Here is a 19,464-nt window from a genome sequence, read left to right on the forward strand (position 1 = left end):
GCAGGGTAAATGTAGGGGGAGGACTGAGCATGTATGTAGCACTCGGTGCTGCATGCTCAGTCTTCCAGATGTTCTACCAAACGTCACAGTGGACAACATAGTTGCCTAGATTATCTGTAGTGTGACACCTTGGCAGCGTGGCAACGGCTTGGGTCAGCAGGTGGATAGATCTTGAAGTGGTGAATGAGCTCCCTGGGCAGGCGTTGACAGTGGGTCCTGCAGTTGGATCCTTCGGTACGCGGAGAATAGCACAACTTGGGTGTCGAGATGATTCAGGCACGCCTGAAAGCTCATTGGGGTGGGGCCTTGGTAGGCTTGATCTGCCACATGGTTGAGACATCAGGCCTGGCTGATCATTTGGCATTTGTCCACCCTGACGTTCGGCCGAGCGTCATGGTGTGCATCAGATGCCGGCCGGCGTGGACAAGTCACAAGCACATATCACAACCCCGCCACCGATTGTTGGTGCTTCAGCCGATCTCTGTATAACTCTGACGGCCCCACATGACCCTATCAATGCGCACCCACAGCATTATTGGCAGCGGTGCTTGGGTTTGGGAGACACGTGAAGCCGACCCAACTGCATTGCGGAAGGAGCGATGATTGAGCGCAGTGCCTCTGGTGGTGCTTATCAATCATTACTGACACCGATGCGAGACAACCAATGAAACCAAAGGGTTGTGCACCGCACACATTGTGGGCTCCCCACCCTCTTCAGCCATAACATGACCCACCAGCTAGCCAGGAGGTCCCATCTTGAGCGTGTTTGGGTAGAATAGGAAGGGCAGATGAAGACTGGGAATGTGGCCCCGTGTCGGGGACCAATGATTGCTTGTGCAAGCAACCTCACTCCGGTGGTGAAGGGCTGCCCCGGCCAACACCCCAAATTCATGAACCCACACCTCTCGCGTGGCCTGTAAACGCGTGCGCAAAGGAGCAACTCCATTGGCTCTTGGGTGATGAGATGTCATTGCTGTAGGCAGCGAGGGTGATAGGTGCGCCGCAGGAGGGGTGACATCCTGTGCTTGTCCACCCCGACCTTTGGCCGATGGTTGTGGTGGACAGCGTATAGGGCAAGAACCCGGTCATGCCCACAGTGCCCACATGGTTGTCTCCCCCAACGTTCGGCCGGACGTGAGGGTGGACACAAGCAGGGTGGCCTCGGAGTCCTGCCTCTGCCCGAGGGCCATGTAGCAAGGATGGGTGGAAAGTCAGCCTGAGCCTCACTCAGGGGTGACGCGTGTATTGTCATCGTCTCTGAGGGCACTCATAAAGAGGTTACAACTACAAGATTTATATAAAGGGAATTATGAATTATACCGCTTCGTGGAGGCTCCATCCCTGCATGGGACAGCCCTTCAAGTGTCCACCTGCATCATGCCCGTTGATATCACAGCGGGATTTGGAGCTGAACCACTGGGCCCCGCCGGTGGTAGGCCGGTGGAATTTGGCGCTTGGGCGGATGAACTCGTGCCAGTGGTGCTAGTGTGTCGGAAGCAGATATCTTCTAGGTTTTTTGCGATCGTACTGAGGTCTATTGCTGCTACCGTCGACACAGTCTCCTGCTCATAAGTGCTGAGTTTCGACCAGTATTCTTTCCTATAACAATCGAGCGGCAATCCTCGGGCGACTCCAATGATTCCCTTTGTTGGTTTGAAGTTGCGTCGTGAGCAAGGATACATCTTGGCATGGGTTGCAATCGTTTGGCGGTGCTGTGCCTGGGCTTGGACCATCTTGTCGATGCAGTGGAGGATTGTCGTGAGGTCGTCGCTCCGCCATTCAGGCACAAGGCTGATTGGGTGGTTATTTGGGCCGCCATCTTCTATGTCAGAGCTGCACTCTTTCTGCTCCACAATGTGTGCCAGCGCGATATTTTTGGGAAACAGCTTGTCTACTGCTCCGCATCTGTTTTCCTTGATCTGCGTTTTGCGAGATGATGATTGGTCAATATACAGATTTGCAAGGCCGGGAAAATCTCCTCTCTGGATCTCGGAGTTACTTACCTTCTTCTTCCAGCGTTGGTATTGTCCCTTTGCCGATTTCTCGCCCTTCATCTGATCGTACACGTCAAGCGGCATATCTTGATAGTCCCGCAGCTCTTGTGCTTTAGTCTGGAGCCACTGATGGATGATCGCCGGGGCTTTGCCGGCTTGCGCGTCACTGACTTGGGTTGTTCGGCGAATCCACTCGACAGCCTTGACAGCTAGTAGCTCAACAACTGCTGAATTCCATCCAGAGCTGTCCCCCGGTCCCTTCGCCCATTCAAAGGTCATCCTACTTATGCCCGCGAATGCCAGGGACCTTTTGACATCAGCTTGGGTTTGGGGGCTGATTGGCTTGCAGCCTTTGGCTGCACGTTTGACAACAACCGAAGTGAATGGTGGTGAGACCGCATGGCGCCGTATCTCTTTTTCGGCAGTGGCAACAAAATGGTTGATTTCCGCGGGGCTCTTGCCGGATAGTGCTTCACGAAGTCGATCGAGCTGGGTTATTATAGCCTGACTTCTCTTTTCAACCCAGTAAAGATCGGCTAGTTCTTTTTCAGTAGGAGTTTGGGGGTAATCTTGTGGTTTTTCCGGATAGCCAAGGAAAAACTTGACAAATCCTTGGATATCCCGCAAATATTTGTTGCAGTGCTTGGTGAGCGCGCCCTTTTCAGCTATTCCTTTCGCACAACGCCCGGATCGTCGTTTGCCGTTCATCTCCTCCGCTTCCATCCTCCCTTTCCTAGCATTCTCCACTACAAACTTTGGGTCCAATCGTGAGCTATCGCCGACCTCCACTGGTTTATTCTGGGCCTCCCCACAACCACCACCTAAAAAAGAGGCAACAGATCAGCTGACTCGTGCTGTAATTTTAATTGCTGGGTACATTCTCAGATAGGACCTCGACTTGCCCTCAGCATTGGTGTTCATCGCGGATTGACCCTCCGGATTCGTGGCCCTATCTTTAAACTCGGGGACCAGACGATCAACCAGGGCAGAGATCCATTGGAAGTCTTGATCAGGACTGGGGGGGGGATCACCCTGCTGATCAGCGGGAGTGGTTGGGTTATTCATCTATGAAGTGTGTATGGCAGTAGTAGGCAGGGCCACCAGAGGCTAGGTTGATGGTGGTGAAGAAGGCCGTGGGATGGATCTGCTTGGGTGGAATGTGTGCCTGTTGTAACTTATAATCCAACCTGAAAAGATCAGAAACGAAGCTGGGGCCCAATGGGGGAATAAATATGTTGCAACTTAGGCGGAACAATGCAATATCTGGATAATTATAAAGTCAAGACACAGTTGCAGCCGAGATACAACAGAAGAAGGAAAGAAGTTGGTCTGGGATCGGGTAGCCCTCGGGAGAAGAGGATGACCTCTTGAAGGCACCCACCCCTTCTAATTGTGCCCTCCGCGGCTGGCCGAAAAACCTTCCCCGCAGACGCAACTGCTCCCCTTGATCCCTTTCTACAAGGAGTCTTTGACGAGGCTCTCCCAGCCCTTCGGGGACCCACACAGGCACAAACAATCATGATTAGGCACTGAGAAAACAACAAACAGAGGCCATTCATGCAAGGTCACTCACCGCGGTACCCAATCCAACTGCACTGATTGTCTTTGGGGCAATACCGAATGTTCCCCCTATGTTGCGCGTCATAGCTGCATGCCCAATCACCCGATTTGCCTCGACTACCACAGACGCATCATGAGCGTCCCTGACCAGACGACAGTTGAGATCGGGATAGTCACCGTATGGATCTTCGAGTCTTTGGAGTTCCTTGAATGGGTTCACAATGAACCACCTCTGCTGAGGTGTTTGGTCAGATTCAAAGATGTGCTCTATCTGACCAAATCTTTGGTCCTTGCCCCAGTGAAACTCCACCATGCTGTTACCTTCATGATGCTCAACTGCCGTGAAGGTCTTGCGGTTGATCTGAAAGCTTCGGAGCACTTCCACCGTGGGATCGAGGTTTTGCATAGCTGGAGTCAACTCAAGTTTGGCTCGTGTGCCTTCTTTTCCGCAGACCGCACGTTTCCACTTTTGCAACGTAGGCTGATCCAGGGTTAATTTGACCTGTGTTTCTGTATCCTCCTCCACACCTTTGGAGGAGTGTGACCCCTGTGTGTTGCGGCGAAGCAAACACAAATTTGAGTTGATATGCCACTTGTGCAACAACGTCCTGGGAATATCGTCTGCAAAACATCAACAGTACATCAGGACCTGTTCCGCGTAGTAACATCGACAGAAATTTACACAAACCAAGGTGATGATTTGTGGTTAACCTCTGTAACATCCCGTTCACCCGCTCCTGCGCCCACGCCGCGGTTGATTGGGGAGGGCCAAACCTCCTGATAACATCGGAGAAGTGCTGGGTAAGATGCAGATTTGGTTTGCTGGTTTTACCAGGCCATCCTTTCTGCAGACAGTTTCGGTAAATCAATATCAAGCTATCGAGCTCTCTGAGACCTCGGACGTGAATGCTCGGAAGAGTCAGGAAATGGGCAATTTTACCCAGTGTGGAGGTTGATTCTAGCAGGGCCAAGATTTTTTGTTTGCTTTCCGGCATAGCAGCTTCCCCAAGAGACTTTACCCAGAGCGGAATGAGAGCAACAGGATAGTAGACCTTATATAGGATCAACCACTCGGCTGCCTTCAGTGATCCGTGAGTCGCAGAGCCCAAATTGTGAGGCACTCAATCAATCCACGACGGCAGAACAGTATGTAGGATGGTCCTTCGGACAACATCTAGTTCCTCCGGCAGAAGCTTGGGGTGATCCTTATCTTCAGCCGCTGCGACTGAGGCGAGAGTCCCCCTTTGCATACCTGTGACAGTGTAGTCACTGCCGGTCTCTTCATCACTGTTGCTCGGATCCTCATCTGGATTCAATTCGTAAAGTGCCTTCTTCCTTAGGCGCAGCAAATAGGAATGTGTTGATGCCGAATCAGAGCTTTCCCTGGGCCGGGCTCTGGAGGTGCCAGAGGAATCCAAGTGACTAGGAGGGGGGGCACTCGGACCAGCCTCATGAGGTGCACTTGAACGGCTCTTTTTGGTAGGTCTTTCGGCTCTTGGACTTGCGGTTCCCGAATGATCTAGCTTCCTCTTCCCTTTTGACTTTCTCGACACACCAAACCGCTTGTTGAAAGGAGGCTCAGTGTAAGATTTAATGTTCTGCCATGCATCGTCTAGCTCTTGCATGGACTTGAGTTGTGCCCCCGCTGCGGGCAGAGACAGGAACTGCATGCTGTGGTCTTTCAGATCACCCAGGACCAAAGCATGCATCAGTTCCACCGAGCAGTGTTTAATGGGTCGCCAGTAGGGCAACTCGTTCAGGACACTCCACCGCGCGCCCTTCTCTTTGGAGAACCGCTTCCTTTCCGTGAAATTTTCCAATTTCTGCCACTCAGAGGCGTTTTGGAGGTGAACATCATCCGTCCGACGAAGAAACTTGTCGGGATCCGTCTCATCTATTGCTGATTTTGGTAGCAGACAGAAAGAGCAAAACAAGGTCGCCGCGTGACTTCCAAATCCGGCAGTCTTACGAAGCGCCGGTAGATCTGCAATGAGCGGGAAAACCGCAACACGGATGGTCCTCCCAACGACAGGAAGACTGGCAGACTGCAATGCAACCCCCTTCCAGAATTCCTCCAGCTCATCAACAAGAGGTTGCAAAACGTGGTTGAGTTGCTCCTGTCTAGGTTCCTTGGGGCCTGGGATAATTCCGAAGAGGAAAATGTTTTCCGGTTTGTATCGATGAGTTGCGGGTAGATTCAGGCAGACTAAAGTGATTGCCCCAACGGTTGTGTGTTTTCCCAGATTTGAGCTTCCTTCCGGGCCAAACCAATTGAGATATAAACTGAAGACAAGGTTCCCAGAAGTTTGTGTAAATTGTCCAGTGCCATCATCTGAGTTGGGAAATTCGCGCCAGACATCTTCCATGGGTTGATCTTCCTGCCAGTTGTTTGCCGCCAGACTGAACTCTAACAAGGCCTCAAAAGAAGGTTCCAGGAGGCGTCGCCGTAACCAAGACTTGAGAGAAACGTAGTTGAATGTTCGAACAGGCGTTTCGTGACTGCTCTGATTGATCTTGTAAAGCGGCTCGTCACAAGTTGGAGTGAGTTTTTGCGACTCAGCCCACTTGCAATAACCTTGTTTAGGTGACAGGTAACGTTCTGTACATTGTTTACCCTTCCCATGTACGGTTGCCATTGGGTACAATTTGAAACAACGTACACAACATACTTGACTGGTCACCTCAGGGTTCAAGCCAAGCCGATGGAATACCGCCTCCTGCGTCTTTGGGATTTGTCGGACGATTGTGCTCGTGTCAATTTTTTTCCAAAGGGCCGAGCTCCATATCTTGCCGAGCAACACAACGTTTTCACGGGCAGCTTGTAAGAAATCCACCGCCCCTGCCTTGCTGAGCCTGTTGGAGAATACCGATGACGCCATTTGGATCATCACTTGTTTGCAAAAGACCTCATCCAGATAGACTAGTGTTGGATTTGGGGTGCCTCCTGAAACAGAAGTCGAGGCCTGCGGAGCACCCTTCAAATGTCCCCAGGTCAGCTGCCCAATCCTCAACGTCGAAGTCTTGGCAATGCTGATTTGGATTTCTACTCACTAAATCTTGGTTCGAGGGTCCTGAGAAATCTGCTGGTTGAGCCACAGTGCGCCTGGACAGCTCCAGGGCCACTTGCATCTGGTGCTTGTCAAAAACCCTTTTGGACACAACCCTGCCCGCGACAATGACTCCGTCTTCCTCCTTGTGTTGCATGGTCTTGCACCCGGTGGGTTCACAATGACAGACATACTTGGGTAGGTTCACCATACTTTGAATCTATGCTGTGAGTATAGAGGTTTGGAGGGTAAGTAAAATATTTTGACTTCAGCTGATTCCTTTGTCCCAAACAGCCAGGTCATCAGACAAAGAGCCAATACAGACCAAGCACTGCGAGCAATCTTCAAGGTACGTATCACAGGCTGGTCCAGGAGCTGAGGCCTGATAACTGATAGAAGTTTAAACTCTTCAGTACAAACAGCGCCAAAGCACACTCAAGCCAAAACGGCCCCAGCCTCAGAGAGCAAATAACCCTGGCATTGACTGAAGGTGAGTAGCTCCTTCTGCAGAGCCCATGCAACATAATAGACGGTGCTGACATGAATGTGTATCAGACTACAGTTCTTCTGCCCTTCTATCCCGACGCACCACCAACAGTGTAGGCTCGTAGCCCAACAAGGCAAAGCGCAAGAGCGACTTAGCTTGAGTCTGCTCCAGTCTTCCATGACCAGATACTGACACCATGCGCAGCTATCCCTCAGCTTACCCAACCCAATAGCACACGCTCCGCGTGATCTCAGATACTACTCAGTATCCCCTCAGGAACCTGTTTTAGCTAGAGAAGGACTAAAATCCGCTCTTAGGTAAAAATCATTTCCCACAATTTATACTTAGCAAATATACAAGATTTGTACTTAGTCTAAACAGAGTCTAACTAGCAATAAAACAACTCTTAGTTGCTCCATTTCCAACAGATTTACATTCTTGGTTGCTTGAACACAACTACCTCAATAGGCAACTAGGAGCGGATCAAAATGTCTGGCAGATCCTTGAAAAACAATCCCGCACCTACTCCTGCACCCGTCGCTGCCGCCAGCCCATCAGATGATAAGGATTACATCAAATATCCTATCCTTGTTGGCAAAAAGTTCCCCATATGGCAACGCAAGATTTGAAGTTACCTCAAGGTCAAGAAGCTTGTTCAGTGCATTCTTGAACCTATGGAGGAAGGACCGACAGAGGAAGATGAGCTAAAATACGCCAAGGCCGCTCATATCATTGGGGGCCATGTATACAATACTATCTACAATCACATCATTACGGAGGAGAACAAATCTGACGCCTACAGTATCTGGACTGATCTCCATGAAGAATACACCTTGTCTTCAATCTTGGTGGTGTACCAAGTTTGGTGTAAATGGGAGGATGTGCAGTTTAATGAAAACATTCCAAAGTATATCACAGATCTGGAATCCGTCTTGGCCAAATGCAGCGCTATGGGCTTTGACGTACCAGCTAAGATATTCAGCTGCGCAATCATTGCAAGGATCCACAAGAAACGACCTGCCTTGATGGAAACCTTAGTCAGCAATACCAAATTGCTTTCACAGCCTTGAAAAATTATTGCTAAACTCAGAGATATTGCTCACCACAATGCTGTGGCTCTGTCGAAGGCTGCTCAGCTTTACTTGCAAGGTTCATCTACGGCATTGGCCACATCTGCAGGCGGCAAACCCGGCGGCTCTGGTTTTCAAAAACAAAATCAACCATCTTGTTGTGGCGGCCATAACCCGGATGCCACCAACCACACAGAAGCCACATGCTGGAAGCTTCACCCTGACCAGTACCGCAAGACGCGCGCCGCGGGTACCGGGCTTGTTACTACTGTAACCACACTGCAAGCCACAAGTGAACCCATCATAAGGCCATGCTTTGGTTATCTTACTGGTCCTAAAAATTCCAACAGAAGCCCTCATATGGTCCTAGATTTGGGAGCCAGCCACCACATGCTGAATTCCCTTGACCATTTTGGCCAAACCACGCCAGTGTCAATCAGCATTGCAACTGGTAACCGTGGAGACCAGAAAGAACTCCTTGCCACAGCCAAAGGCGACACCACTCTCAGGTTCACTAACGGTGCCACTCTAATTCTCAAAGACGCACTGTTTGTGCCCAACATCACAAGAAATCTTGTCTTGTTTGTCCAACTTCTCGACCAATCCGCTACTGTCTCCAACACGGCCACAGGATTTGAAGTAAAAATTGACGACTTAAGCGCGATTTCTGTGGACACTTCCAACCACATATTTGAGATCATCGGTATTCGAGACACTCAAGATGTTCCTAAAGCCAACCTACCGGAAACCAAGCAAATTACAACGGTTAACAATATGGTTAAGTGGCATAATCGGCTCGGACATGCAAGTTGCAAGAGAATCCAAGCCATGACCAATCTTCCCAATCATCAAGGTCCTGTGCTTGCTTGTGACGCCTGCATGAAAGGAAAAATCAAGCGAGTGCCGTTTGCCAGTCACTTCAAGCCTGCTACAAAGCCGCTTGAAATCGTGCACGCTGATTTGGTCGGTCCAAATTCAATTAGTCTAGCCACCAATGCCGGGGCTCAATACTTCCTTACCCTGGTCAATCAATTTACCAGATACATTCACACTCAAATCATGAAGCACAAGAGTGACGCAAAGGCTGCAATTGTTGACTTCAAAGTCTTCTTTGAGAAGCAAACGGGATGCGAGGTCAGGAAGCTAATTAGCAATGGTGGTGGCAAATTCGTCAACAAGTCACTCCACGAAATCTTGAAGGAAGAAGGCATCCAGCATACGGTCTCACCCCCGTACACTCCCCAGCACAATGGATTTGGTGAAAGAGTGAATCGCACAATCATCAAGACGACGCGAACCCAGATGATGCAGACCAATCTCGCACCTGAGTGGTGGGCTGAGGCGGTTTGAATGGTCACCGCAATCTCCAACTGTCTACCTTCACTGTCTAAAACCAACGCTTCTCTGATGGAACTCATGTTTAAAATCAAACCCAACATGAGTTTCTTTAGGCCTTTTGGTTTTTGAGCGTGGATAGTCAAACCAAAACAGTGCCAACAATCAAAATTTGCGGCTATCTCATGGGACGGCATCATGCTGGGCTATGATAACGACTTCTTGGCTTATTGGCTATATCAACTTGAAGACAAGGCCTTTGTGACTACAAAGCATGCACACTTTGAAGAAGCTGACTTCCCGGTCTGTGGCGCCGTAAACCAAAGTCTGAATCACTATGGGCTAACCAAACTCCCCTCCTTCGCTCATGCTGAGCCTCTCCCCTTCTCAGAAGAAGAGGATGTAGAAGATCGCCTGCGTGACCAGCTACAAGAAGAGCAGGAAATTTGTGAAATCCAGGAGCTGATGGGAAACAATCAACTTGAGTCGACTCCACCGCCTGAAGATCAAGACTTGTCTGAAGATATGGCTGATCCAAGCATGCTGAATCACCTGGGGCAGACTTGCACCCTCAAAGTCATTGGCCCGGGTCAGCCCACACTAATCTCAAGTGATATTGATCCAAGTAATATCAGGACATACAAGCGCAGACAAGCTTACCTCACAAAGACCAAATCAATGGAGCCATCTAACCACAACCAGGCAATGAAAGCCAATGATAGCCTCCAGTGGAAGGAGGCCAAATTGAAAGAGGTAATGAACATGAGAAACCACAAAGCCTGGATTGAGCGACAAAGGCGCAAAACCAATCGACCCATACCAGCAACTTAGGCTTTCCGCAAAAAGCTTGGTCCTGACAACCAAGTTATCAAATACAAGGCGCAAATCTGTGTGCAGGGCTTTCAACAACAGCATGGGCTCAATTTCGGCAAAACATATGCGCCTACTGGAAGTCCAGGATCATTCAGGCTCCTTATCTTGTTTGCAGTGGACAATGATTACAAGATCCACCAACTTGACGTAAGAAGCGTATTTCTAACATGCAATCTTGATGATGAGGTTACCCTGCTGCTTCTGCCGGGTTTGGATCTTCCAACCGGAACGGTTCTGGAGCTTTGCAAAGCTGTGTATGGTCTTCGGCAAGCTCCCCTTGTTTGGTATTATAAGCGCTTGTTGACTTTGCTCAAGAAGATTGGATTCACGGTTTCTCTAGCGGATCTGTGTGTGTACTACCGGGTCAATGTCGCCGGCAAGGAAACAACGTTCCTCTATGCGCATGTTGATGACTTGATAATCATAAGCAAAAACCGCAGATCTTTTGTCAAGAAATGGAAGACAAATTCAAGATCAAGTACCCGGGAGAAGCAAAATTCCTGTTAGGCATGAACATTGAGAAAAAAGACTTTGGAATCCACATCAACCACGCTCAGTACATTGAGCTGAAACTAGTTGAATTTAACTTTCAAGACCTTCATCCAGCATCCTGCCCGCTAAACCCCAAGGTCCAATTGAAAAAGGCCACTGCGGAGGAAATCTAAGAGTTCAAGCAGCTAGGCGTCAACTACAGGGCCCTGGTGGGCTCCCTCAATTACTTAAGTGTGTTCACAAGGCCAGACATAGCGTACGCTGTAAGCGCGTTGTCCCAGCACCTCAAAAACCCGGGGATCCACCACTATCATGCAGCTCAGAAAGTCTTTTGCTATCTTCTTGGAACTAAAACACACGGTCTTTCCTACCAGAAGAACACTGACTCAAGCTTGCGGGCCTATGTTGATGCCGACTGGGGGAACTGCCAACACCGGAAGATCCACTACTGGCTTTGTTGTACTCGCCGGAAACCACCTTCTCTCTTGGAAGTCATCCAAGCAGCCGACTGTGTCTCTCTCTATGGCAGAAGCTGAGTACAAGGCACTGTTGGACCTTGGCAGGGAGCTAGCGTGGTACAGAAACCTGATCTCAGAAATTGGAACACACTTGATCCTGAAAGATATCAAGGTTATGGTCAACAACAAAGGTGCAATCAATCTTGCCAATAGTGAGACTTCTCAAAATAGCTTTCAAACCAAGCACATGGATATTTGATTGCACTTCATCAGAGAACTAGTAATCAACAACCTCATCAAACTATGCGTGCAATCAAACACAAACGCTGCAGATTTACTCACCAAACCAACCGGAAGAGCAACTATCAAGAGATCACTTGCTGTAATCCACGTCAAGCCCTTATCCCAAGATTCTGCAAATCTCTCAGCTCAAAGAATGGTGGGCTGTGAGGATCCGGACTTAGCCCCGCGCCCAAGAGGCGAAGAGGGCTCCAGATGAAACCTAACTCATCCAAGGAGATAGGTCAGTGACCACTCCCCAGGCGCATGCATATGCAATGGATGGATAAAGCTAACAGCTGATTCCTTTTTCACAAACAGCCACGTCATCAGACAAAGAGCTGATACAGACCAAGCACTGCAAACAATCTTCAAGGTACGTATCACAGGCTGGTCCAGGTGTAGCTGAGGCCTGATAACTGATAGAAGTTTAAACTCTTCAGTACGAACAGCGCCAAAGCACACTCAAGCCAAAACGGCCCCAGCCTCAGAGAGCAAATAACCCTGGCATCAACCGCAGGTGAGTAGCTCCTTCTGCAGAGCCCATGCACCAGAATAGACGGCGCTGACATGAACGTGTATCAGACTACAGTTCTTCTGCCCTTCTATCCTGAGGCACCGCCAACAGTTTAGGCTTGTAGCCCAACAAGGCAAAGCGTAAGAGCGACTTAGCTTGAGTCTGCTCCAGTCTTCCATGACCAGATACTGACGCCATGGGCAGCTATCCCTCAGCTTACCCAACCCAATAGCACACGCTCCGCGTGATCTCAGATACTACTCAGTATCCCCCCAGGAACCTGTTTTAGCTAGAGAAGGACTACAATCCGCTCTCAGGTAAAAATCATTTCCCACAGTTTATACTTATGTAAGGGGTGAGAATCCCCCTCACTGGACAGGACAAGATGAACTGGGAAACAGGCTTGAAGGGGCACGAGGAGAGGTTTCTAGGACCAACCAAAGGGGGGGCTTGGATTGCTGGTTCAGAGAGACTGCTAGTCAGTTCTCTACTAGAAGGATGAGAAGAGAGAAACACAAAAGGAGAAAGAAAGAGGCTTACCTGGTTCAGAGAGACTGCTAGTCAGTTCTCTACTCAACCAGGGAGGAAGGTGGGCGGAGCTATAACTGAGTATGTGACATGTGAGAGTCACTTGTGACTCCTTGTGAACCCCAAGGGAGGAGGGGGGTTTACAACTTAGCAAATATACACGATTTGTACTTAGTCTAAACAGAGTCTAACTAGCAATAAAACAACTCTTAGTTGCTTCATTTCCAACAAGATCTATCTGACGGACACACTAGTCCTGCCGGCCACACCCATCTGGCGGTCAGGAGAGGCGATGCAGATCAAGTCGCCATCTCCTGAATTGGATCCTCCCCCCATCACAGCCCTACCCGCAGACCTCCTGCGCTTGGCAAAAGCTGCCACAGATCACTCTGCCAGATCCACTGGTCCTCCGCCTGCCGCTGACGCTGCAGCACAGCCCACAACCATCCAGGGCTCCGGACAGGTGATGAGGATTGAGTTGCCACCTCTTGACTCCTGTCCTCCCCACATCACAGCATGAGCTGGGGACCTCCAACCCTTGAAAAAAGCCGCCACAGATCTATCTTTAAGATCCACTAGTACTCCGCCTGCTGCTGATGCCGCCGCTGACTCCGCGCCGCCCACATCCATGTCGCGCTCAAGAGAGGCAATGCACAGCAGTCCTCCCGCGTTCCAATGCCGCCCCAGATGCTGGTCATAAGCCCACTAGTCCTCCACCTCCACCAGACAGCACTGCTGGAGATACCCGCCCAGCAGCGCCGACTGCCTGCTGCGCTTCTGAAGCGGCCATTTCTGCTGCTCCTGACTCCGTCACAGCCGCCGTTCTCCCTGCGTTCTCGTCTTGACCTGCCACAAAGGTGCAACCTGAAGTGGGCTCCAGGGATTCTTCCCTCACTACAATCCCCGCCGCCAATGATGGAATGAATCTTGAAAATGCTCCAGAACCAACTCCCGCTCTGCAAACTGAATTGACAAAAGAAAAGGGCAAATCAAAAAAAGGCAAGGATTCTGACAAGGATCCAAATGTGAAGGGGACACGCAAGGGGAAAGCAGATATGACTGAAGAGGAGAAGAATGAAGCTGAGAGGAAGGCTGCCGAGTTGAAAAAGGCGAGTTTAGGGAGCAGCTACCGCAAAGTACTGCAAACGGGAGGTGAGAACATTTTCCACTTTCCCTACATTTCCCTTTTCTGCTGATAATATGTTTGCTTCTTTCTCCCCCCTTCCGCCGAGTCTTCATGGAGAAGGTCTGCTCTTGTGACCGCTACAACGCCGCCCACGCCACCCACAAACAGATGCAGAAGGATGCTCAAAACCCCAAGTGGGACTATGGCCCACCGCTCATGACCTTGGTCCTGGAGATGGTTGAATGGGGCCAGAATGATGTCTTTCCGAGGGAATTCTACATAGATGGGAAGGTATTTTCCACTAGCGCTGCAGCTGTGCAGGCCTTCAAGGTGATCTTGGAATTGGACTTCCAATTGTGCTTGAGGCAGTGTAAGTGTTTTCTTTTTCTTTCCCCCATCCTTCCCCCTGCCTGTGCTCCCCTTGTCCTTTGTTGTGTTTGCTTGCTAACCTCCCCCAACTACGCCATGTCCACAGGTCCTGGACTGATTCAAGTTGCCGCCAACCATCCCTTCTTCAACAAAGATGTCATCTGCCTTGAGCTCATCAAGCAGGCCCGTGAATCAGAGGATGAGGTCAAGGCAACGTTGTGGAAGATACTCTACCAGATGATGATGTGTACCAACTTTACCTCCAAATATACTGAAGACAAAGAGACCCAGTCCTTGTTTTTGTCTGCTTTCCGGAAACTCCATACCCTCGCCAAATCTAGCTACAAACTCTTTCACCATTTTATTCCCATGCCCTGACCCAAGCACAAGCACTGCCACCATAATTGGCTTGGCTGAGGTTATCCCAGTTTCACTGGGATGCACTCAACCAATTTAAACTTGGTTGATCTCAACCAACTAAATATAAACCCAAGGTGCATCCCAGTAAAACTGGGATGACTTCAACCCAGCCAAATATGCTGGCAGTGAAGCCAAATACCAACACCATCCTCCTTGCCGGCACGTTCATAAGATCAGAACATTGGAAGCATGCGCAACCTCTTCACTGCCTCCCTTGGATGAGCCCCTCAATCCCACCAATCCCGCCGCTGCTCCCATCAAACCAGCGCGCAAAGCAAACACACCAACATTCTCCTCTTCTTGCAGAGACGCATTTGGGAGACAGTTCTTTGCTGCCTCATGATGATGCACTTGAAGTGTACAGCCGACCTTGCGGCCTCCAAATCAAAGGATTCAAATTTTAATTGCTGTTGGACTGCTAGGCAAGACAAGGGGTTGATTAAAGTTGACCACAACCAGAGCTTGTACGACACTGGCGACCCATCCGCGACCCCCTCCCACAATGACGTCAAGCGCCGAAACAAGATGTGCCTCTCCGCTTTTGGCTTGATGGCGGTCTTCTTCCTCTACGGTGCAGCTGGTTGGTGGCACGACCTCACAGACTTGCACAACTACAACAAGCATGACGTCTGGGCGCTCGTCCACCTTGCCCATGCCAAACACAAATGGCTTTACAAGCAAGGCCACTTTAGAGAACAACACCAAGAAGAGACGCCGTGGTACTGCCATGACAGCTTTGTCAGATGGCTCCTAGTGGAATGCGGCTTTGAGAGTAAGATGCCTGAAGTTTATAACTGGGGATTTATTCCGCAATTCTTGTCTACCAAAGTTAGCAAATGGCAACTCTCCCAATTTGCCCTCCACAATATTTTGCATGAAGTTTGCTGCACAGGACCGGGTAAGTCTGGCAACTACAACAAATTCCCCACTCCCAACGTGAATTGAAGCTGTTCAGATTGCGCTGCCGCCGACCGGTTGCAATCTCACATCTCATCCAAGTGGCAAGATACGGTTCTAGAATTCAGGTCAAGACTAGATATAGCTGTGGCTTATCATCCCACCAACGTTTGCAACTGTGAAGACACTTGCTGTCATCACCCTTCACACTTCTCTTGCCGCCCTCCTGTTTCAGCCAACTCTCCAGCACCCCCACCCTCTTCTGACAAGACGGAGGGACATGCCGCAGACAATTCCGCCACCCACAATTATCCCAAGAGCTCAAAGATCCACTCCAACTCTACCTCTCCAAACCCAGTGAGCCGCCCAAAGACCAAGCACAATAAGCCTCTGAAGCGTGGGCAGAAACTCATTGCCGTGGTTGTTCCTGCTGAACATCTTCACTCAACCAAGAAGACGTGGCCTAGCAGACCGGACCCCAAAGCAAAAGACGGCTGAAGCGTGGACTTGGGGGAGGCCAATGCCACGGCGGACCGGGACAAGTTGTAATCAGAGCATGAAAAAGGTGGGATTGATGGGGCAGAGTGCTCCTTGCACTCAGATTTGGATGCTGATGCAGAAGGGGAGGAGGAGGAGGAGGAGGAGGAGGAGGAGGAGGAGGAGGAGGGGGAGGAGGAGGAGGAGGAGGAGGAGGAGGAGGAGGAGGAGGAGGAGGAGGAGGAGGAGGAGGAGGAGGAGGAGGAGGAGGAGGAGGAGGAGGAGGAGGAGGAGGAGGAGGAGGAGGAGGAGGAGGAGGAGGAGGAGGAGGATGAAGAGGAGGAAGAGGTGAGCCGCAGTAAAAGGGAGAACCCCTACCATGACCTTTTTGCAGAGGTCTCCTCTTCTGATGAAGAGTAGTATTTCCCATTTCCTTATTTTCTTTTCTTTCGTATCCTGGTGGTATGGCCCTATTGTTTTCTCTTTTTTTTCTGTTTTAGTGGTAATCCTATGCACTTGTGAAATACTAGGCACTGGAGGTGAATACCTGTAGGCAGGGAGGAAGACTGCCCACTTGTAGAAGTAATTTGTGATTACATCACCCATCTATTGGTTGGGTTTTCTCAATTCCATGCTGTGGTGGCAAGGGAAGTTGCAGGCAAGTGTTGCAGGGAATCTACAGCTGGGCATGGGAGGAATGACTCCACCACCTGGGGCTGTGGAAGATATGATCTTAGGGTTTTTTGTCTGTACAGAGTTTGATACATTCCATCTTGTGGTCTTGAAGGGAAGTTGCGGTTGGTTATTGTAGGAAATCTTAAACTGGACATTGGCAGGCTTACTACTCCCCCAAAAACATAAATCATGTGTTTGGCTCCATCAAAATGTCTATTTCTTTATGTAATCAACCACCCTCACCCCAGTAATGCATGTGGTCCAGCAAAACTAGGCATCCAATTGCGGATTCTGGGAATTCTGCTACTGGACTTTGGCAGAATCACTATTCCACAGAAAGCATAAATCATGTGTCTAGCTCTATAAAAATGTCTATTTTTTTATGTAGCCAGCCCCCTCACCCCAGTCATGCATATGTTCCAGCAAAACCAGGTGTCCAGTCGCGGATTCTAGGAATTCTGCGACTGGACTTTGGCAGAATCACTACCCCGCTGTGGTACGCAAAAAGAATGTGAAAAAATTAAAAAATTTCTCATGTACATACAGAAGGCCTCAAGATACCATTCATTGGACACCATAAATGGACTCCACGGCCAAAGTAACCCCTAGTCCCCACCGGAAACATCACTGGAGCCCTCACTACACTGGAAGTTAAACCCTTTGGACAACCTGTAGCACCCAGTCAACCACCTGTCAGGCTCCTCAAGTCACATTTGCCGCACCATTCTATCCCCACTACATATATTGGTTTGTATTTGTTTGTTATGTACATGACATCATGCAGCACTGCCCCTGCAGGCTGTGCCCCTTCAACTGAATGGTTCCCCAAATTCTAGTTGCTTCTAACTCCACTTTGTTTGGTCTTATTACATCACCTGATCAGTCCCTGCACAGCTTATGCCCCCCTTGCATAAATTATGACATCATCTGGCACAGCCCCTCCTCATGTATGCACCCCTTGCATAAATTGTACACAGCCACTCCCTCTTAACTCCCTCATGTTTTACAGCCCAGGCCAGCTAAAATATCTCACTCAGGGGCTGCCCTGGAGCCGAAATCCCTCACATTTTTCTATATAACGAGCTCTCTTCCACCCCATTTGTAGTTGCTGATTTTATTACTCATCAAGTTTTATACTCACCCATCACCCAAAACACTTACATACCCCCTCAACCCTCTTACTTACATATAACAACCCTTACATACTGAATAACAACCTTTTTTATAGTGTGTAAAGAGAAAATAATCTTGAGCTAACCACTCCTATCACTTATTAAAACTTGCCAAGCTTACCTTGGTGGGTCTTGTAGCTGGTAGTATAGAAGGGCAGAGCTTGCACCTCCTTCATCCCCTTCTCAATTCAGCAAAAGGGTTTCACAACCAATTTTGAGTCTTCCACTGCCAAAAACATAAATCATGTGTCTGGATCCATAAAAATGTCTATTTTTTTATGTGACCAACCACCCTCACCCCGGTCATGCATATGTTCCAGCAAAACCAGGTGTCCAGTTGCGGATTCTGGAAATTCTGCAGCTGGACTTTGGCAGATTCACCAATCCGCCAAAAACATAAACCATGTGTCTGGATCCATGAAAATTTCTATTTTTTTATGCGACCAACCACCCTCACCCCAGTCATGCATATGTTCCAGCATAACCAGGCGTCCAGTCAAGGATTCTCGGAATTCCGCGACTGGACTTTGGCAGATGCACTACTCCGCCAAAAACGTAAATCATGTGTCTGGATCCATAAAAATGTATATTTTTTTTATGTAATCAACCACCCTCACCCCAGTCATCCATGTGGTCTGGCAACACCAGGCATCCAGTTGCGGATTCTGGGAATTCTGCCACTGGACTTTGGCAAAATCATTACTCTGCCAAAAAAATAAATCATGTGTCTAGCTCCATAAAAATGTCTATTTCTTTATGTAATCAACCAGCCTCACCCCGGTCATGCATGTGATCCGGCAAAACCAGGCATCCAGTCGCAGATTCTGGGAATTCCGCAACTGGACTTTGGGAGAATCACTACTCCACCAAAAACATAAATTGTGTGTCTGGATGCATAAAAATGCCTTTTTCTTTGTGTAATCAACCACCCTTATCCCAGTAGTGCATAGGTTCCAGCAAAACCTGTCATCCAGTCGCGGATTCTGGGAATTCTGCAACTGGACTTTGGCAGAATCACTACTCCGCCAAAAACATAAATCATATGTCTGGCTCCTGAAAATTGTCTCCTTTTGTTTTGTGGTAGATTTACCTGGGTAACACCTCAGGTTTCCTGGGTTAAACTTCCAGTTACCTGGGTCACACTTCTGATTACCTGTGTAACACCTGTGGTTACCTGGCTAACACCTTTGGTTACCCGGGTAACACCTTGGTTACCTGGGTAACGCCTTTGGTTACCCAGGTAACACCTTTGGTTACCTGGGTAACACCTTTGGTTACCTGGGTAACACCTTTGGTTACCCGGGTAACACCTTTGGTTACGTGGGTAACACCTTTGGTTACCTGGGTGAAACTTTTGGTTACCTGAGTAACACTTGTCTTGCTTTTTTGTTAGCTGGGTACTACTTTTGGTTACCTGGGATGGGGGGTCCTGGGACCGAGGTGGAGGGCCAGTTGATGCTTTGTTTGACTCTTTGATAGGTCGCAGCAGCTGGGGAAGTCCTGGGGATGCAGGTGAGCAGGTCAGACAAGTTGAATGTTGGGCTAATGTCCCTGACAATGTAAGACTCAAAAGTGGTTGTGAAACCCATTTGCTGAATGGAGAAGGGGATGAAGGAGTTGCAAGCTCTGCCCTTCTATACTACCAGCTACAAGACCCACCAAGCTTGGCTTGGCAAGTTTTAATGTGG

The 19,464-nt window shown here is 49.3% G+C and overlaps 2 protein-coding genes across 2 annotated transcripts; both read left to right on the top strand.

Moving 5' to 3' along the window:
- Nucleotides 1-12,932: 12,932 nt before the first annotated feature.
- Nucleotides 12,933-13,485, top strand: PtA15_8A215 (uncharacterized protein; the record flags this gene model as incomplete). The annotated part of the gene is made up of 2 exons (XM_053171621.1): nucleotides 12,933-13,103; nucleotides 13,285-13,485. The coding sequence occupies 2 exons, from the start codon at nucleotides 12,933-12,935 to the stop codon at nucleotides 13,483-13,485; spliced, it is 372 nt and encodes a 123-aa protein (XP_053022866.1).
- Nucleotides 13,486-13,695: 210 nt separating this feature from the next.
- PtA15_8A216 (uncharacterized protein) lies at nucleotides 13,696-15,950 on the top strand (the record flags this gene model as incomplete). The annotated part of the gene is made up of 5 exons (XM_053171622.1): nucleotides 13,696-13,792; nucleotides 13,873-14,136; nucleotides 14,242-14,339; nucleotides 15,015-15,453; nucleotides 15,688-15,950. 5 exons carry the CDS (start codon nucleotides 13,696-13,698, stop codon nucleotides 15,948-15,950), a joined length of 1,161 nt encoding a protein of 386 aa, XP_053022867.1.
- Nucleotides 15,951-19,464: the final 3,514 nt, after the last annotated feature.

This window comes from Puccinia triticina, chromosome 8A, assembly GCF_026914185.1.
Source record: "Puccinia triticina chromosome 8A, complete sequence".
Classification (NCBI taxonomy): domain Eukaryota; kingdom Fungi; phylum Basidiomycota; class Pucciniomycetes; order Pucciniales; family Pucciniaceae; genus Puccinia; species Puccinia triticina.